The sequence below is a fragment of the Lagenorhynchus albirostris genome, chromosome 20, assembly GCF_949774975.1.
Source record: "Lagenorhynchus albirostris chromosome 20, mLagAlb1.1, whole genome shotgun sequence".
In the NCBI taxonomy this organism is placed as follows: domain Eukaryota; kingdom Metazoa; phylum Chordata; class Mammalia; order Artiodactyla; family Delphinidae; genus Lagenorhynchus; species Lagenorhynchus albirostris.
The window spans coordinates 15,822,606-15,840,114 of record NC_083114.1 but is presented as its reverse complement, the minus strand read 5'-3'; the positions used below and the strand labels follow the sequence as shown (position 1 = coordinate 15,840,114).

Here is a 17,509-nt window from a genome sequence, read left to right as displayed (position 1 = left end):
CTGCACAGCTGCTTCTGTCTTTCTTTGAGAGGCACTCCACCCTGGAGGTTCCACAGGCAGGGTAACAAAAAGTGGAGATGAAAAGTTGCTATATGCTATCTAACCTCCAAAATAGAGACAGGGCCTTGGGGCAACCAGAGACTCTTGCAACAAAAAACTTTTTTACAATTAAAAAATAACAAATTGTATTCGCACATCCCTCACTGTGCACCCCTCCCAGTTTGTCTCAAACTAGTTTCTTCAACTCATCATAAAGCACGTTAGTACCAACTGTGGTTACAAGGGAACAAACCTAAACGGGCTGTGTTCAGAAAGCATTTAACAGATTGGCCTTCCATTCTCTATTGCCTCCCTCTTGAGTAAGGAGCTACATACCATTTGTAAAAATGCCTGAGAGTATGGTATTTTTCCTACACAAGTCTGATGGTTAATTTGTCACATCACAGAAGAAACTGGTATTTCTGCACATGCACACGATCTGCTGTGCTGATGAAGAAAACACGTCTGTGCTGTGCCTACTGAGGTTTTACAAACAATATGTTTCGCCTTGACAAAGAAATCAGTTGTTCCATTAATAACGGTAAGATCTAAAATCCAGTGATACTGTTGGTGATATAGCAACCTCGGCACAGTACTCACAATTTACAATTTTTATAAACGATCTCAATCACATACATGATGCTTGCAATAGTCCGTTGAAACACATTACATCTTCCAGAGGTTCAGAAAGGTTAAGTGGGACCTGCCCAAGGTTATCTTTCAGCTTTAAACAGCGGTGGACGTGGGTTCGAAACTGCCGGACTCTAAGCCCCCAGCTCTTTTCCTTAGACCCCTCCCAGCTTTAAACGACCCCCACCCTCTACCCAGAGCAGCCTATTACTCCGGGCGACCGGCTCTTCCCTGCCTGGACCAGAGCCGTCTTCTTCAGCCCCAGCAGGGCTTTCATCCTCCACGCACCCCCATCCCCCGAGACGATTCTCTGAAAGAAGCAGAAAGCGAGAGGCGACCGAAAGCTCCCGGGGGAAGGGACGATGACAAACGGGGGAGCGCGGGACACTGCCCCTGCGGCGGGCTCCTTCACTCTGCAGCGCGCACCCCGTTCCCTCCCCAAGCTGTCCAGCCCTGACACCGGGCCATCTGACCACCCCTGCCCCAAATTCCCGCATCATCATCTCAAACTGTCCCTCCCCCACGCCCCTTCGCCTCCGACAGGCAGAGCCCCCCCACCAAGTCGGAGTATCCCTCCAGCAGGTTACCCCCTTCCCTCCCGTCGCCCACCCCGCTTCCACCACCACTCACTGTCGGTGACTGGGCCCGGCCCTCATGGCTGCTCCGTTGCCGCCCGCCGCCGCCACTGCTGCTCCACGCCCCGGCTCCTCAGTCGCCGCCGCCGCCGCCGCCGCCGCCGTGGGGACTCGCCGGCAGCCGCTCCTGCGCCTGCGCAGCCTGGAGCGCCGGGGCCCTTCCGGGCCGCCCGCGCCTGCGCAGCCCGCACCGGGGGTGTCTGCCTCAGTGCCTGATGCCCTGGACCCCCGGGTCTCGGGTGGACATGGCTGCTGGCTTCGAGGACTTAATCTTAGAGGCTTTGGCGCCTGCCCCAGGGTCTGAGGCTTCTGGAAGGTAGCGTAGGTTTCTAAACGCGGTGCCCGTAGGGGCCGTAGACTTCATAGCACTTCCAGGATTCTGGATCCCACTTGCACTTAAAGGCCTGAATGCTCTGACGTGACTACTGATAAATTTAGGTTTCTTTCAAGAATACGATCACATCTAGAATGCACTGAGGGGTAATTGTGCAAGAGTCAACTTTGACATCCCTGAATACACTACTGGCCAGTAGGTGCTCAGAAGCTCTGGGGACCTTGTCAAAAAGGTGACTGCACCTAGAATGCACTGTTCAGTCTGTTTATCAAGCTCGTACTGTTTATGGGACGAAAATGCTCTAGGCATCTCATATGTGCCATCGAGGGACTTGCAGGTTAATAGTCCCCTACTTTACAACTCTCGCTGTGGAGCCTGGCTCTTTTGCAAATTGGTAAACAGAAACCAGGCCTTTAGCCCAAGGAGGCCCAGCTGTCACCCCTAGACCCCTACCTAGACTGCTGCCTTATCATAACCCAACAAGAAACTAGGCTCAATTCAGTCCCAGGAATTCAACAATACAAACTTTTTTATGTCTGGGGGGGTGGGGGTGTGGGCAGCGTCTGATGGCTTGTGGGATCTTAGTTCCGCAACCAGGGATGGAACCCCGGCTCTAGGTAGTGAAAGCATGGAGTCCTAACCACTGGGCCACCAGGGAATTCACCTCAACAATGCAAACTTGAAAGCTGCGGGCGATGCACTGCAGTCAAAGGGAAGAGGAGGTACAGGACGAAACTCTCCTTATCACCGTGACTCTTCCATCCTACCTCCAGCCCAATCTTCTGTCTACAGTTCAGAGTCTGGAGGGATAGAGACCAAGATATAATGTAAGTCCAGAGAGACAGAGAGAGACACACACAGAGAGAGAGAAAGAGAAGAAGTTCCATTCTTTTGTGAAGGGTCTTAAGTTCGCTTTACTTCTAGGGAAAGCAAAAGCTACTGTTGGATGCCAGGATCTGGTACGAGTATTTGAACTCCTCATCTAAGATTAATATTTGAACTCCTCATCTAACATTAAGGGTCTTCCTCATTTTGGAAAAAAGCAAAAATAGGCCCTAGAGTAAAGGTTGAAAAGGCTGTAAATGGAATGTCACAGACATGCTGGAGGTAATAGAGCCTGCTCACATTCTTCTGGAAAAGGAGGCAGGAAGATATATACAAATGCATATAATGGAATTCTCAGGTCCCTGAGAAACTAAGGGTTACTCCCTGAAGCACCTAGGAAACTAAGAATTTTTTTTTCTCCTCAGATGCTTGTGACTTTTACATACATAGGCTTTTACATATATACATATGTTGCTGTAGAGAAAGTGTATAAATTGGCATAATCCTGTCCCTAGAAAAGCAAATCTACTCAAAGGTTCAGGCTTCATGTATGAATACCCTCCCAGCTAGGGAGTTCCATCTGGACATACGTAGAGTAAACTACAACAGCTGAGAGGGTGGTGGGCAGTAAACAGGACATCCTGTAGGTGGGGCCCTACAGAGCCTAGCTCCAGGCTTAGAAGGGTTGTCATTACTTGCAAAAGTATTATCCTTTGGAATGAGAGCACATTTGGCACCACAGGGGAATTGCAGAACCAGAAAGGAGCAAGAATTAATATCGACACGATGTTCTGATGAATGGATGACTAAAAAGAAGGCCATAGCTGCCCCTGAAACTTCTGGGAACCGTGACTTCCTAACCCCACCACCACACACAGCCCCTGAGAAGGCCTGCTGGAATCTATATGATGACAGCATATTTTCTTATATTTGAACCATAAGGGTCTCCTGAGCCATTTCCCTATTTGAATGTCTTACCAACGGCAAAATTGAGATTTTTTTTTCCTGCCAAGCATTCACTCACTATATCCAATGATACTCATTCAGAGATTCACCCCTACTCCAATTTCAGACCATGTGGATGAGCAAATAGCCTAGACCCCAAGTCAATCAACACGTAACATTCCCTAAGTTACAATGACTGTTTCATGGATGGGCATGTAACCCAGTCAGAGCCAAAAATGCACAAGGAGTTCCTTCTGGGAAGATCTGTTGCTCTTTCCCACAAAAACTGGATGTAAGAAGATATAATATCTGGAACTGCTTCACATGTTGACACCACCAAGGGACCACCAATCCAAAGAAAGATGTAATTTATTCAGTCACTGAACAATGTGCCAGACACTGCTCTAGATGCAGGAGACACAGTAGTGACATACATATAAAATATCTATATTATTTGTCCTCTCACAATTTACAGTCTAGTAGAGGACATATAATAATAATAGCAGGGACTTCTCTGGTGGCGCAGTGGTTAAGAATCCGCCTGCCAATGCAGGGGACACAGGTTCGAGCCCTGGTCCGGGAAGATCCCACATGCTGTGGAGTAACTAAGCCCATGCGCCACAACTACTGTGCCCGCGTGTCACGACTACTGAAGCCCGTGTACCTAGAGCCCGTGCTCTGCAACAAGAATCCCGCAATGAGGAGCCCACGCACTGCAAGGAAGAATAGCCCCTGCTCACCACAACTAGAGAAAGCCCACGTACAGCAGCAAAGACCCAACACAGACAAAAATAAATAAAATAAATAAATTTTAAAAAAGAAAAGAATCTGCCTGCCAATGCAGGGGACACAGGTTTGAGTCCTGGTCCGGGAAGATCCCACATGCTGCAGAGCAAGTAAGCCTGTGCACCACAACTACTGAACCTGCACTCTAGAGCCACAACTACTGAGCCCACATGCCACAACTACTGAAGCCTGGGTGCCTAGAGCCCGTGCTCCACAACAAGAGAAGCCACCGCAATGAGAAGCCTGCGCACTGCAGCAAAGAGTAGCCCCCGCTCACCGCAACTAGAGAAAGCCCACGTGCAGCAACGAAGACCCAACACAGCCATAAATAAATAAAAAATAACAGCAGACACATAGCATTTACAATGTGCCAAGCACTGTTCTAAGCACTTTACACATATTAAATTCTTTTAATTGTAACAACCCTCTTTTACAACAACAATCAATATTCCTGTTTTATAGATGAGGAAACTGAAGTAGAGAGAAGTTACTTGCCCTGGGTCACACAGTAAAATAATGAGGTTGAGAACCATAGCCAGGATGTCTGTCTCAATAATCTGTGTGCTCATTCACTATATTATTAACTGCTTTGTCATAGAAGGATAAAGGATCCTAAGAGAAAATTTAACCAGCCATGGAAGGAACAGGTTATGGAAAGACCTAGAAGTAAGAGAGAATACCAGGCAGTTGGGGGACTGAAAAAAATTCAGTTGAGCTGAAAAAGAGGAACAAGAGATGAGACTGGCAAAGTAAGCTGGAGCCACGTTACTTACTTTACACTTTATCCTGAGGGCACTGAAGTAAGGGAGTGACTCGGTTAGATTGGGGCCATCAGGAGGTAGGTAAGACCCTGAAGAGCCCTGCGCAGCCTCTTACAGTATTCCAGACACTGCAACAGAATCATTGCAGGTAGTGATAAATGCTGTGAGGAAAAGGCTCTCTGAGGAAGTGACATTTCAGCTGAGACCTGAATGGGGAGCAGAAGCCAAATCTAGAACATAGGAGGCAGGAGTAGCAGGTGTAAAGGCCCTGAGGCAGAAATTAGCTTGATATATTCAAGAGAAAACTAGTGTGCCTGACACCTTGGGAGTAGAAGTTAGCAGGGCTCAATGCATGCAAGGACTTTGGACTAATCTAGTTGTAATAGGAGGCCACTGGAGGGTTTTAAGCACCATCTCCTTCAAATTCTATCTCCTTAAATCTCTGGAATCCATCTGTTTCTGTCCACCATCTTCACTGCAATATTTTAGTGAGAAAGATAAAGTGACTTCTATTGGAAAAGGACTTGGGGGTCAAGGAAGTTTTTGGTTTTTGGTTTTCAGATGGAAGAGGTGAAGCCTTTAAAAAATAAATGCTGGGCTTCCCTGGTGGCGCAGTGATTGGGCGTCCGTCTGCCGATGCTGGGGACGCGCGTTCGTGCCCTGGTCCGGGAGGATCCCACGTGCCGCGGAGCGGTTGGGCCCGTGAGCCATGGCCGCTGAGCCTGCGTGTCCGGAGCCTGTGCTCCGCAACGGGAGAGGCCGCGGCAGTGAGAGGCCCGCGTACCGCAAAAATAAATAAATAAATAAAACATAAATGCTGATGGGAGGTCACCCTGATACCAAAACCAAACAAAGATGTCACATAAAAAGAAAACTACAGGGCTTCCCTGGTGGCGCAGTGGTTGAGAGTCCGCCTGCCGATGCAGGGGACACGGGTTCATGCCCCGGTCCGGGAAGATCCCACGTGCCACGGAGCGGCTAGGCCCGTAAGCCATGGCCGCTGAGCCTGCGCGTCCGGAGCCTGTGCTCCGCAACGGGAGAGGCCACAACAGTGAGAGGCCCGCGTACGGCAAAAAAAAAAAAAAAAGAAAGAAAACTACAGGTCAATATCTCTGATGAACATAGATGCAAAAATCCTCAACAAAATACTAGCAAACAGAATCCAACAGCACATTAAAAGGATCATACAACATGATCAAGTGGGGTTTATCCCAGGAATGCACGGATTCTTCAATGTATGCAAATCAATCAATGTGATACACCATATTAACAAATTGAAGGATGAAAACCATATGATAATCTCAATAGATGCAGAAAAAGCTTTTGACAAAATTCAACACCCACTTATGATAAAAGCTCTCCAGAAAGTAGGCCTAGAGGGAACCTACATCAACATAATAAAGGCCATATATGACAAACCCACAGCCAACATCATTCTCAAAGGTGAAAAGCTGAAACCATTTCCACTAAGATCAGGAACAAGATAAGGCTGCCCACTCTCACCACTATTATTCAACATAGTTTTAGAAGTTTTAGCCACAGCAATCACAGAAGAAAAAGAAATAAAAGGAATCCAGATCAGAAAAGAAGAAGTAAAACTGTCACTGTTTGCAGATGACATGATACTATACATAAAGAATCCTAAAGATGCTACCAGAAAACTACTAGAGCTAATCAATTAACTTGGTAGAGTAGCAGGATACAAAATTAATGCACAGATATCTCTTGCATTCCTATACACTAATGATGAAAAGTATGAAAGAGAAATTAAGGAAACACCCCCATTTACCATTGCAACAAAAAGAATAAAATACTTAGGAATAAACCTACCTAAGGAGACAAAAGACGTGTATGCAGAAAACTACAAGACACTGATGAAAGAAATTAAAGATGATATCAACAGATGGAGAGATATACCTTGTTCTTGGACTGGAAGAATCAATATTGTGAAAATATTACCCAAAGCAATCTACAGATTCAATGAATCCCTATCAAACTACCAGTGGCAATTTTCACAGAACTAGAACAAAAAATTTCACAATTTGTATGGAAACACAAAAGATCCCGAATAGCCAAAACAATCTTGAGAAAGAAAAATGGAGCTGGAGGAGTCAGGTTCCCTGACTTCAGACTATACTACAAAGCTACAGTAATCAAGACAGTATGGTACTGGCACAAAAATAGAAATATAGATCAATGGAACAGGATAGAAAGCCCAGAGATAAACCCACGCACATATGGTCACCTTATCTTTGATAAAGGAGGCAAGAGTATACAATGGAGAAAAGACAGCTTCCTCAATAAGTGGTGCTGGGAAAACTGGACAGCTACATGTAAAAGAATGAAATTAGAACACTTCCTAACAAACATACACAAAAAAAGTAAACTCAAAATGTATTAAAGACCTAAATGTAAGGCCAGACACTATAAAACTCTTAGAGGAAAACATAAGCAGAACACTCTATGACATAAATCACAGAAAGATCCTTTTTGACCCACCTCCTAGAGAAATGGAAATAAAATAAACAAATGGGACCTAATGAAACTTAAAAGCTTTTGCATAGCAAAGGAAACCATAAAGATGAAAAGACAACCCTCAGAATGGAAGAAAATATTTGCAACTGACAAAGGGTTAATCTCCAAAATATACAAGCAGCTCATGCAGCTCAATATCAAAAAAAAAAAAAAAAAAACAGACAACACAATCTAAAAATGGGCAGAAGACCTAAATAGACATTTCTCCAGAGATATACAGATTGCCAACAAACACATGAAAGGATGTTCAACATCACTAATCATTAGAGAAATGCAAGTCAAAAACTACAATGAGATATCACCTCACACTGGTCAGAAGGGCCATCATCAAAAAAATCTACAAATGATAAATGCTGGAGAGGGTGTGGAGGAAAGGGAACCCTCTGGCACTGTTGGTGGGAATGTAAATTGACACAGCCACTATGGAGAACAGTATGGAGGCTCCTTAAAAAACTAAAAGTAGAACTACCATACGACCCAGCACTCCCACTACTGGGAATATACCCTGAGAAAACCATGATTCAAAAAAGAGTCGTGTACGACAACGTTCATTGCAGTTCTATTTACAATAGCCAGGACATGGAAGCAACCTAAGTGTCCATCGACAGATGAATGGATAAAGAAGGTGTGGCACATATATACAATGGAATATTACTCAGCCATAAAAAGAAACAAAATTGAGTTATTTGTAGTGAGGTGGATGGACCTAGAGTCTGTCATACAGAGCGAAGTCAGTCAGAAAGAGAAAAACAAATACCTTATGCTAACATATATATACGGAATCTTAAAAAAAAAAAAAGGTTCTGATGAACCTAGGGGCAGCACAGGAATAAAGACACAGATGTAGAGAATGGACTTGAGGACATGGGGAGGCGGAAGGGTAAGCTGGGACGAAGTGAGAGAGTAGCACTGACATATATACACTACCAAATGTAAAATAGATAGCTAGTGGGAAGCAGCTACATGGCACAGGGAGATCAGCTCGGTGCTTTGCGACCACCTAGAGGGGTGGGATAAGGAGGGTGGGAGGGAGACGCAAAAGGGAGGGCATATGGGGATACATGTATGCATATAGCTGATTCACTTTGTTATACAGCAGAAACTAACACAACACTGTAAAGCAGTTATACTCCAATAAAGATGTTAAAAAATATATATACTGGAGCTTCCCTGGTGGCGCAGTGGTTGAGAGTCCAGCTGCCGATGCAGGGGATGAGGGTTCGTGCCCCGGTCCGGGAAGATCCCCATGCCACGGAGCGGCTGGGTCCGTGAGCCATGGCCGCTGAGCCTGCGCGTCCGGAGCCTGTGCTCCACAACGGGAGAGGCCACAACAGTGAGAGGTCCGCGTACCGGGAAAAAAAAAAAAAAAAAATATATATATATATATATATATATATATATATATATACTGATGGGAGGAATATAGTACAGAGAGAAATTGTCTATACAGAAAAGAAAGGATAGGGGCTTCCCTGGTGGAGCAGTGGTTAAGAATCTGCCTGCCAATGCAGGGTACATGGGTTCAAGCCCTGGTCCAGGAAGATCCCACATGCCGCAGAGTAACTAAGCCTGTGCGCCACAACTACTGAGCCTATGCTCTATAGTCCATGAGCCACAACTACTGAGCCTGCGTGCCACAACTACTGAAGCCCGCGCGCCTAGAGCCCGTGCTCCGCAACAGGAGAAACCACTGCAATGAGAAGCCCATGCACCGCAACAAAGAGCGGCCCTCATTCGCCGCAACTAGAGAAGGCCCGCGCGGAGCAACGAAGACCCGAGGCAGCCAAAAAATGAATTAATTAAATAAATAAATTTACTTTAAAAAAAAGAAAAGAAAGGATAATTCATGGAACAAGGTTTCTGAGGGGGTAAAACAGCCTTAAGATAGGAACATTTATTAAGAGCCTACATTGTTCTAAACCCTAGATTCAAATGAAAATATGATATTAGATAAATATGTTTATTATCATCTGCATTTTACAGAAGAGGAAACTGACACGTGGAGAGTTTAAATAACTTGTCCAAACTCACACAGCTAATAAGTGGCAAGCTGAGATATGAACCCAGGCAGTCTGATTCATTTGATTAATCTCTCCTAACCTCACAAAATTCCCCCCACAATATCCCTTGATAGAAAATCTCTGGGAAAGAAGAGAATTAACAAGACACTTTGACTCATTTCCCCTAAGTTTTTGTGTCATCCCTGGGATTCTTTCACTGTTATCTGTTACCACCACTGTAGTACTTAATATGTGTTCCTTGGGTGATAGTTGCATTTATGCAATTAAGCTCTTCAACTACTGTTTAACCTGACATTTCCCTTCTCCTAAATTGCAGTTGAAATGGTATTTCACCTAACTGTCCATGAAGGAAGATTTGTATTTTTCTGATTGTTGGCTGTCTCATATTTAGTAGCATCTTTTTCTTTGGACACCCATATGCCCAAAGGACATCCAGAATATCATGTTCCAAAAAGGTTGTTTCTTCTACTAACAGAGCAGGCAGCCTGAAAGCTGGAATCTGACACCATTTGCAAACCATCAGTGCATCTGGCTGCCCAAGGCTCTGTCAATCCATGTCACTAAGAGCTTCTCTGGACACTCAGCATCCACTCCGACAACAGCAGCCTGGCCAGTTGGTTCTTACCATCCTCCAACAATTCTCCCCTCTCTGTCCTATATCATCCATTTCTTCCTCTCTACTAGGTCACTACCATGAGCAAACAAAAACTTCCCATCTTAAAAAAAAGAAAAAGGAAATCGTCTCTTAACTCCACCCCTCTCTTCCACTCTTGTGTTACCATTCTCTTTTGCTCAGCTCCTCTGGTAAGAGTTGTATATATATTCTGGCCGCCCTCAATTCCTTTCCCCTCATTCTCTCTTAAACCCACTCCATTTAGGCTTTCACCCAGACCATTCTACTGAAACTATTCCTGTCAGGTCACAGGTCACTTACGTATCTCTCTCTCTCTCATACACACACACACACACACACACACACACACACACACACACACACACACACACACACGCACAGCCCCCAGGATACAAGTCCCGTGCTGGAGATTTCTGTCCGCTTTGTTCATTGTTGTATCCTCAGCACCTCCAAACCCGCGAGATTTATCCCTCAATTCCAAAAGTCTGACTGAGGCTTCAAAGGATGAAGAGAGGGCTTAAGGCCACAGATCGGCCAAGGTATATCAGGTTCCTCAGGCCGCTAAGGCAGTCCGGGAGATCCTAGGTGACTAAGCCGCTTCTTCTCCCTTTGCAGACCCTCTGGTTTTTCTCCAGAAAGGAATGGCCTCAGAGAGGAGATAGTAGCCCAGTCTTACAGGAGGGAAATCCGGGTCTGCTGCTCATCGGGAACACCGACCCTTCCTTACAGGAGGCTCCCATAAAGTAAAGGTACAGACTGCCGGAGGCCGCTGCCGACGCTATGCCAAGCCAGAGGGGCACTGGGAGGGGATCCTGCAAGCCTGAGGCTGGAAAGGACTAAAAAGACCCTCACGGGGAGCAGTTCACGGTCCCACGCCCCGGACCATCCCTCCTTCGTTGCGCGAGTTTCTCCCGCTTAGTGAGGTCAGGCGCTAAGAGAACGATTTTGCCGCTTGGCCTCGTGGGAGATGTAGTCTTTCATGAGGCAGGGCTAGAAGGGCCTTCTACAAAACTTTGGCAGGACAAGAAGAAAACACGATGCGTATGAGAATCCAAAAGATCTTCAAGCTCACACAAACTCTAAATACACTTTTTCCCCGTTCCTTAGCCTCGGGCAGTCTCCAGAGCGGTTCCAACTCCAGCCCACCTCCAATGTCCCATGTTCCTCCGCTCTGTTCGGGCCGATCTAGCTCTCTCCCGCTCGCTCGCCTCTCCGCAGCACTGTCCAATCATAGGTGCGTTCCTGGGAGTTCCCGGAGTGCCTTGCGGTTGCGATGGCTGCCCCCGGCAGGCGAGGTGCTGAGCTCCTTCGAACAGTGTTAGGGGTTTGGCCGCCGGGTCCCGACGCCGCGAGGGAATGGGTGACCCGGCTCCCCTTGCTCTTGGGCAGTCAGCAGAGGTGCGTCTCCTGTGTCTCGGGCCCGGCCTTTTCTGGTCCCCGCCTGGCCTCGGCTTCTCGCCCTAATGGCCAGAGCTCAGCCCTGGACTGCTTCCTCGGACTCTCTCAGCCAGACAGCTCGTTGAATTTTCGCGTCCCCGCCGTGTCCATGCACAGAGGTAAAGGGCCCAGATAGATTTGTCTGGGATTGTCACTGTTTTAGCACAGAAAGTCCCGTGTCGGGGAAACCCCTCAGTCTCTGGGGATATCGTCTTTGGCTCTGTATTACAGAAAACGATCTTGAGGCCCCGAGAGATAGAAGCGAGCAGTGAAGGATCTCATAGGAAAGAGATACTAGGTTCTAAGAGTTTTCGAGCCAGAGGGAACCGATCTGGTCACAACCACAGACGTTCACAAAGAGCAGGAGATTGAAGGGCCACAGGCATGGAAGAGTTGTGGCTCTCTGTCCTCACATGGGGAGCAAGCTTGACCCATCTACTTGTCAAGACACTGAGTTACAGTTGGCCCTTGAACAACTCGGGGCAGAGGTGTTAGGGGTGCAGAACCCATGCAGTCGAAAATCCTCATATAATTTATTGTGGGCCCTCCGTATATGCAGCTCCTCCGTATCCACGATTCCCATCTGAGGATTCAACCAACTGCACGTCGCATAGTACACATGTAGTGACGAATAAAAAAACAAAATAACCTGCGTATAAGTGGACCAACACAGTTCAAACCCATGTTGCTCAAGGGTCAACTGTACACCTGGAAATAGCACCCTCTATTCTTCAAGTAGCATAGACTAAAGGCTGAACACAAAAACTGGTAACGACGATGCAGTGTCATGAGGAGCAATTACAGAAAGACCGAGAAAGTTTGCAGAGCCTTCATTGTACCCTTAGTAGGGTAAGATAGAGCTGGAGGGATTTCTGGCTTTATCTGGTATAGAGATACTTTCACACATGTACATACATTTACTGGGCACAACTACACAATACGATTCCACAAGGTTATTGAGTATTAAGTGCCAGGCATTGTGCTGAGTGGTTTCACACAACTGCCAATGGTCAAAAGGTTATACAGTAAGTAGTCATCAATACCATTTCTCTTTTACATATGAGAAAACTAAGGGGCTTAGAGCAGTTAGAGAACTTGATAAAGGCATATAAACAACGTAATGGACAAACTGAATCTCAAAGCCAGGTCTCGGCTTCAACCTGATGCATGAATCTCGTATCCATATTCCCTTTGTGGATGCGTAGGACCAAGTACCTGACAGGGGATCCATGTTGCACTACCTCTCACTCCCCTCCCATTCCCACACACAGATGAGCAGGATCTCCTCTTGGTCCATCGCCCCGACATGCCTGAGAACCCCCGAGTCCTACGAGCGGTCCTCCTGGGTGCCCCGAATGCAGGAAAGTCAACCCTCTCCAACCAGCTGCTGGGCCGAAAAGTATGCTGCATCCTTGACACCCCCGACCCTTTCATTTCTCACTTCTTACTGTGCTTTCGTGGATTGTTCTAGAGGGATCTGGGACCTCACTTGGGACTTCTTTGTTCCTGGCAGGTGTTCCCTGTCTCCCAGAAGGTGCACACCACTCGCAGCCAAGCTCTGGGGGTCATCACAGAGAAAGAGACCCAGGTGGTGGGTACTTGCAATGGATGTCCAGCAAACAGGACAGAGGTTGAAGCTAAGAGGGTCTCACTTACTGTTGGACCTGAAGAAAATGATGCTTAGGCTCACTGCTCTGAGGGAAGGGGGCTCCTCTTCCTTTTAGGCCTGTGCAGTTCTCTCTCTACCTTCCCCCTTTGGCATCTAGTCAGAAAGGTCTCACTGCCTCTTTACTGCTTCCTAGTCTTCCAGATATTCACAGTTGTTCTTTCTCCTGGATCCTATCTAGAATTAAAGCAAGGCTGGAGGGTAAAAATTGGCCAAGAAGTGGGGGCAGGCTCCTGACATCAAGGGTGGGTGACCTTTTACTACCCAGCCATAATCTTTCCTCCTGGGGTCGGGGGTCTGCACATCTCTTTTTCCTGATTTTAGATTCTACTTGACACACCTGGCCTCATCAGCCCTGCTAAACAGAAAAGGTAATATCTGGGGAAACAGGGAGTTGTAGGGGGGAAAGATGTTGAAGAGGGAGTGGGGAGATTCCATCATAGGGGCTAGAAAACCCCCTTATCACACCCCATCCCTCCTCAGGAGGGCATCACTCCCAAGACCCTTTCTGATCTATGTATGTCTGTCCCTTAGGCACCATCTGGAGCTCTCTTTGTTGGAAGATCCATGGAAGAGCATGGAATCTGCTGATCTGGGTTAGGCTCAGGATGGGAATCTGAAGCCCAATTTACATGGTCATGGCCTCTCATTGCTGATAGTTTGGGGGGAATGGGGGTTGGCCACATCCCATACCCTGGAAGTTTTGGGGGTTAAGGGGAATGAGTGGTCATAACCTTGTCCTCCCTACACTGCCAACTGCCAGTTGTGGTTCTTGTGGATGTCTCGGACAAGTGGACTCGGAACCAGCTCAGTCCCCAGGTGCTCCAGTGCTTGACCCAGTTCTCCCAAGTCCCCAGCATCCTTGTCATGAACAAGGTGAGCACCACCTACCTGAGGAAGGGGTCTACTTCAAGGGTCCCGTCTCACTGACCACAGTCCTCTGCCCGTCCCCCACCCCCAGGTTGATTGCCTGAAGCAGAAGTCAGTTCTCCTGGAGCTTACAGCAGCCCTCACTGAAGGTGTGGTCAATGGCAAGAAGCTCAAAATGAGGCAGGCTGTCCGCTCGCAGCCGGGCAACCATTGCTCCAGCCCAGCAGCTAAGGGCCCAAACACACTGTCTGTGGGAGACCCTCAGCGGATTGGCTGGCCCCACTTCCAGGAGATCTTCATGTTGTCAGCCCTAAGCCAGGAGGATGTGAAAACACTAAAGGTCAGTTGGCCTTGACCATAGCCTGGCCCTTGGTTTCCACCATGTGAAGACAAGCCTCAGAGTTCCTCCTCTTGGAAGTGAGAGTGAGAGGAAAGTCCTGCTTGGGACTGAGATGCCTACCTACTCCCTCTGTGCCCATAGCAATACCTCCTGGCACAGGCCCGGCCAGGGCCCTGGGAGTTCCACAGTGGAGTCCTCACCAGCCAGACGCCTGAGGAGATCTGCGCCAACATGATCCGAGAGAAGCTCCTGGAGTACCTGCCCCAGGAGGTGCCCTACAACGTGCAGCAGGTGCAGGCACGGTTAGGGGTCATGGGGCTCTCCATCAGGCACACACCCGGAGCAGACAGCTGGGTCCCGAAGAGGGCGGGGTAGGGGCCTGCCTGACCAGTCACGGTGTCTCCCTGTGCAGAAGACGGTAATGTGGGAGGAAGGGCCAGACGGGAAGCTGATGATTGAGCAGAAGCTTCTGGTGCCCAAAGAATCTCACATGGTAAGCAGGGCCAGGCTTGGAGGAGGGACCAATACTCTGTTAGGCAGGGGTTCTTCCCTGACTGCTTGGGAGCTCTGAGAGCAGGCTCACGTCCCTGTCTTTTACCCCACCCTCAGAGGATCCTGATCGGTCCGAAAGGGCACCTGATCTCCCAGGTGGCACAGGAGGTGGGCCACGACCTCATGAACATCTTCCTCTGTGAAGTTCAGCTCCGCCTGTCTGTGAAACTCCTCAAGTGACCACCCTCTGATAGCTTTCCCAAGGCATCCCTGCCCAGGCTGCTGGCGGGAGCCACTGACCAGAGCTGCCCTTACCTGGGGCCTGCAGGGCCTGGAGCCGGGCCTGGACAGTGACTGGGTGGCTGGCCGAGCATGCACAGCCCCTGCCCGGCCATGCCTCTTGCTGGAGGAAGGAATCTGCCTTAGCCTGGTTCCCACGTGGTTCCTCTGCCTGGGCCTGTAGCTACTTAGGTCTTAGAAGCTGGCCCTTTGGTGTGGGAGCACTTCTGCCACCTGGCATTGGGCCGAGTTTCTTCCTGAGTTGTTAGCAGGGAGATCTTTCCCCTCTCCCCTCAGTTCGTACACCTTGCAGCTGTGTAAGGACCCACGTGTCCTGAGTGAGATAGTGCCTCCCACCTGCTCCTCAAGTCCTTGATCCCTCTCTCCAATCTCGGATGCTAATAAAGTTGAAAGACAAGCAGCATTCTGGGTCTCATCTTTATTTCTTTAGAACAGGAAAGAGAAAACGTACCCATTCCCTCCACCCCTACCCCGTTGTCTGAGCTGGAGTCTCCCTCCCTTCAGTAGGCTGCTCCAGGGTCCCGAGCAATCTTCTTGGCACGTTTTCTGGGTGCAGCAAGAGAACCGTTACCATTACTAAACTCAGTAATGGTAACGGTTTCCTCGCCACCCCCAAGTGCCCTGGCGGTCGGCAGGCTGTGATAGGCTGAGCAGTGAGAACGGTGGGCTTGCAGCAACCCCTGGCCTCTTCATCAGCCTCCAGAGCTGGGAGTACCCGGACTAGTACATCATCTATACTGTAGTGTCTCATCACAAACTTACAGTATATGATGATATCCCAGCCAGGGCCCTGCAGGAGGTACAGGGAGCATGGCTTGAAGAGCACTGTGGCAGAGAGAGCCAGGCACTGGGGGCACAGCAGGACAGGTCAGGGATGGACACAGCTCCCCACTCCCTGGCCGGCATCTCCTTGATCCTGTGGTCAAGGGCAGCCTGAAGGGGACTGATCCAAAGAGCCCTTCAGAGCTAGGGTCTGTTGAGATGTCCTTAGGGACCCAGTGCCGGAGTTTAACAAGCCAGAGGTCACATAATGAAGCGGAAAATTTCCTCTGGTCAGACCAACAAGCAGACAGACCCAGAGGAGGAACACTTACCTGGGGCTGGAACTGCAGACTAAGGCCTTTGGAAGTAGGGAAACCCTGTCCCTCCTGCCTCTCCACTCAAGCTGCTCCCTTTTAATCCACCAGCTGGCCCCTCCCCTTGGGCGGGGCACTTTCCCGGGTTCTGGAAGGCCCTGCCTCTTAACCCTTTCCCTGCTAGACTCCTTGGACTGAGGGTCACTGGCCCTTCTCCATTAGGCCCTTTGTCACATACTCTTTGCAATTTTTTTTTCCCCTCCCCCAGTACGCGGGCCTCTCACTGTTGTGGCCTCTCCCGTTGCGGAGTACAGGCTCCGGACGCGCAGGCTCAGCGGCCATGGCTCACGGGCCCAGCCGCTCCGCGGCATGTGGGATCCTCCCGGACCGGGTCACGAACCCGTGTCCCCTGCATCGGCAGACGAACTCTCAACCACTGCGCCACCAGGGAAGCCCTGTCACATACTCTTTTATGGACCTTGCTAAGCCTGCTAGGCTTGGGCCTGGCTGAAGAAAAAACAGCCTCACCTCAGCCATCCTGCAGGGCTTAATTGCTGGTCAGAACCCTGGGGAGGTGGTGGTGGTTGTTTTTGGTGGTGGGAATGTTAGTTTGAATCTCTGTAAGGCAGGGAGGGTCCTGACAGCTGGATCTTGGGGCAAGCGCTGACCTAAATTTCAGTCCCCCGGCCCTTGTCTATGTTTATGCTGAACCCAAGGAGGCCGGACCCTTTGCCCACCTCTGCCAGGGCAAGGTCCTCTAGGGGGAGGGGTCCTCTGCCGGAACATTTGAGGGTGGCTGGCTGAGTCCCAAGCTCACGTGGGAGCCAGCTTAGGAAAGGGTAGGGGCTGTTCGTCAGAGCTCAAGGCCCCCAGAGTGAGAGCCCGGCAGTATTAGGTTCTCTGCCTCTGGAAAAGGTGAGACTTGGAGTAGAGACTCCTCAAAGCAGGGCCTCTGCTCCTTGGACCCCCATTCTGGGGAACACAGACTCTGCTTTTCTGCTCCCTCCCCTTCTCCTCTCCTAGACCATCTGGTGTGTATTCTGGGAAGCAGTTACACCCCCCTCTGCAGGGGCAGATGAGGCCAGGATGGGGAGTGAGGGGAGAGACCCAAACTTCTTTCGGTTCCTTGGAGGTGTTTTATCTCCTGCCGTCGCAGAGGCTTGACACATGCTCTTGACTCTGT

The 17,509-nt window shown here is 48.9% G+C and overlaps 2 protein-coding genes across 2 annotated transcripts in view; one reads left to right on the top strand and one right to left on the bottom strand.

Moving 5' to 3' along the window:
* FAM222B (family with sequence similarity 222 member B) overlaps positions 1 to 1,418 on the bottom strand; it is a 65,984-nt gene extending 64,566 nt beyond the window's left edge. Inside the window, exon 1 of the mRNA XM_060135501.1 lies at positions 1,300 to 1,418. The gene's annotated coding sequence lies outside the window, so the exon portion shown is untranslated. The remainder of the gene's footprint in view (positions 1 to 1,299) is intronic.
* Positions 1,419 to 11,405: 9,987 nt separating this feature from the next.
* ERAL1 (Era like 12S mitochondrial rRNA chaperone 1) lies at positions 11,406 to 15,653 on the top strand. Its single transcript, XM_060133162.1, has 10 exons — positions 11,406 to 11,701; positions 12,854 to 12,981; positions 13,096 to 13,173; positions 13,573 to 13,619; positions 13,783 to 13,844; positions 14,012 to 14,124; positions 14,210 to 14,458; positions 14,600 to 14,749; positions 14,871 to 14,951; positions 15,068 to 15,653. The coding sequence occupies exons 1-10, from the start codon at positions 11,419 to 11,421 to the stop codon at positions 15,188 to 15,190; spliced, it is 1,314 nt and encodes a 437-aa protein (XP_059989145.1). The 5' UTR covers positions 11,406 to 11,418; the 3' UTR covers positions 15,191 to 15,653.
* The last annotated feature ends 1,856 nt before the right edge of the window (positions 15,654 to 17,509 follow it).

Coding starts and splice junctions, on each gene's coding strand:
- ERAL1 (XM_060133162.1), top strand. CDS start 11,419: ATGGCTGCCCCCGGCAGGCGAGGTGCTGAGCTCCTTCGAACAGTGTTA. Junction 14,750..14,870: donor TGCCCTACAACGTGCAGCAG/GTGCAGGCACGG, acceptor CTCCCTGTGCAG/AAGACGGTAATGTGGGAGGA. Junction 14,952..15,067: donor TGCCCAAAGAATCTCACATG/GTAAGCAGGGCC, acceptor CCCCACCCTCAG/AGGATCCTGATCGGTCCGAA.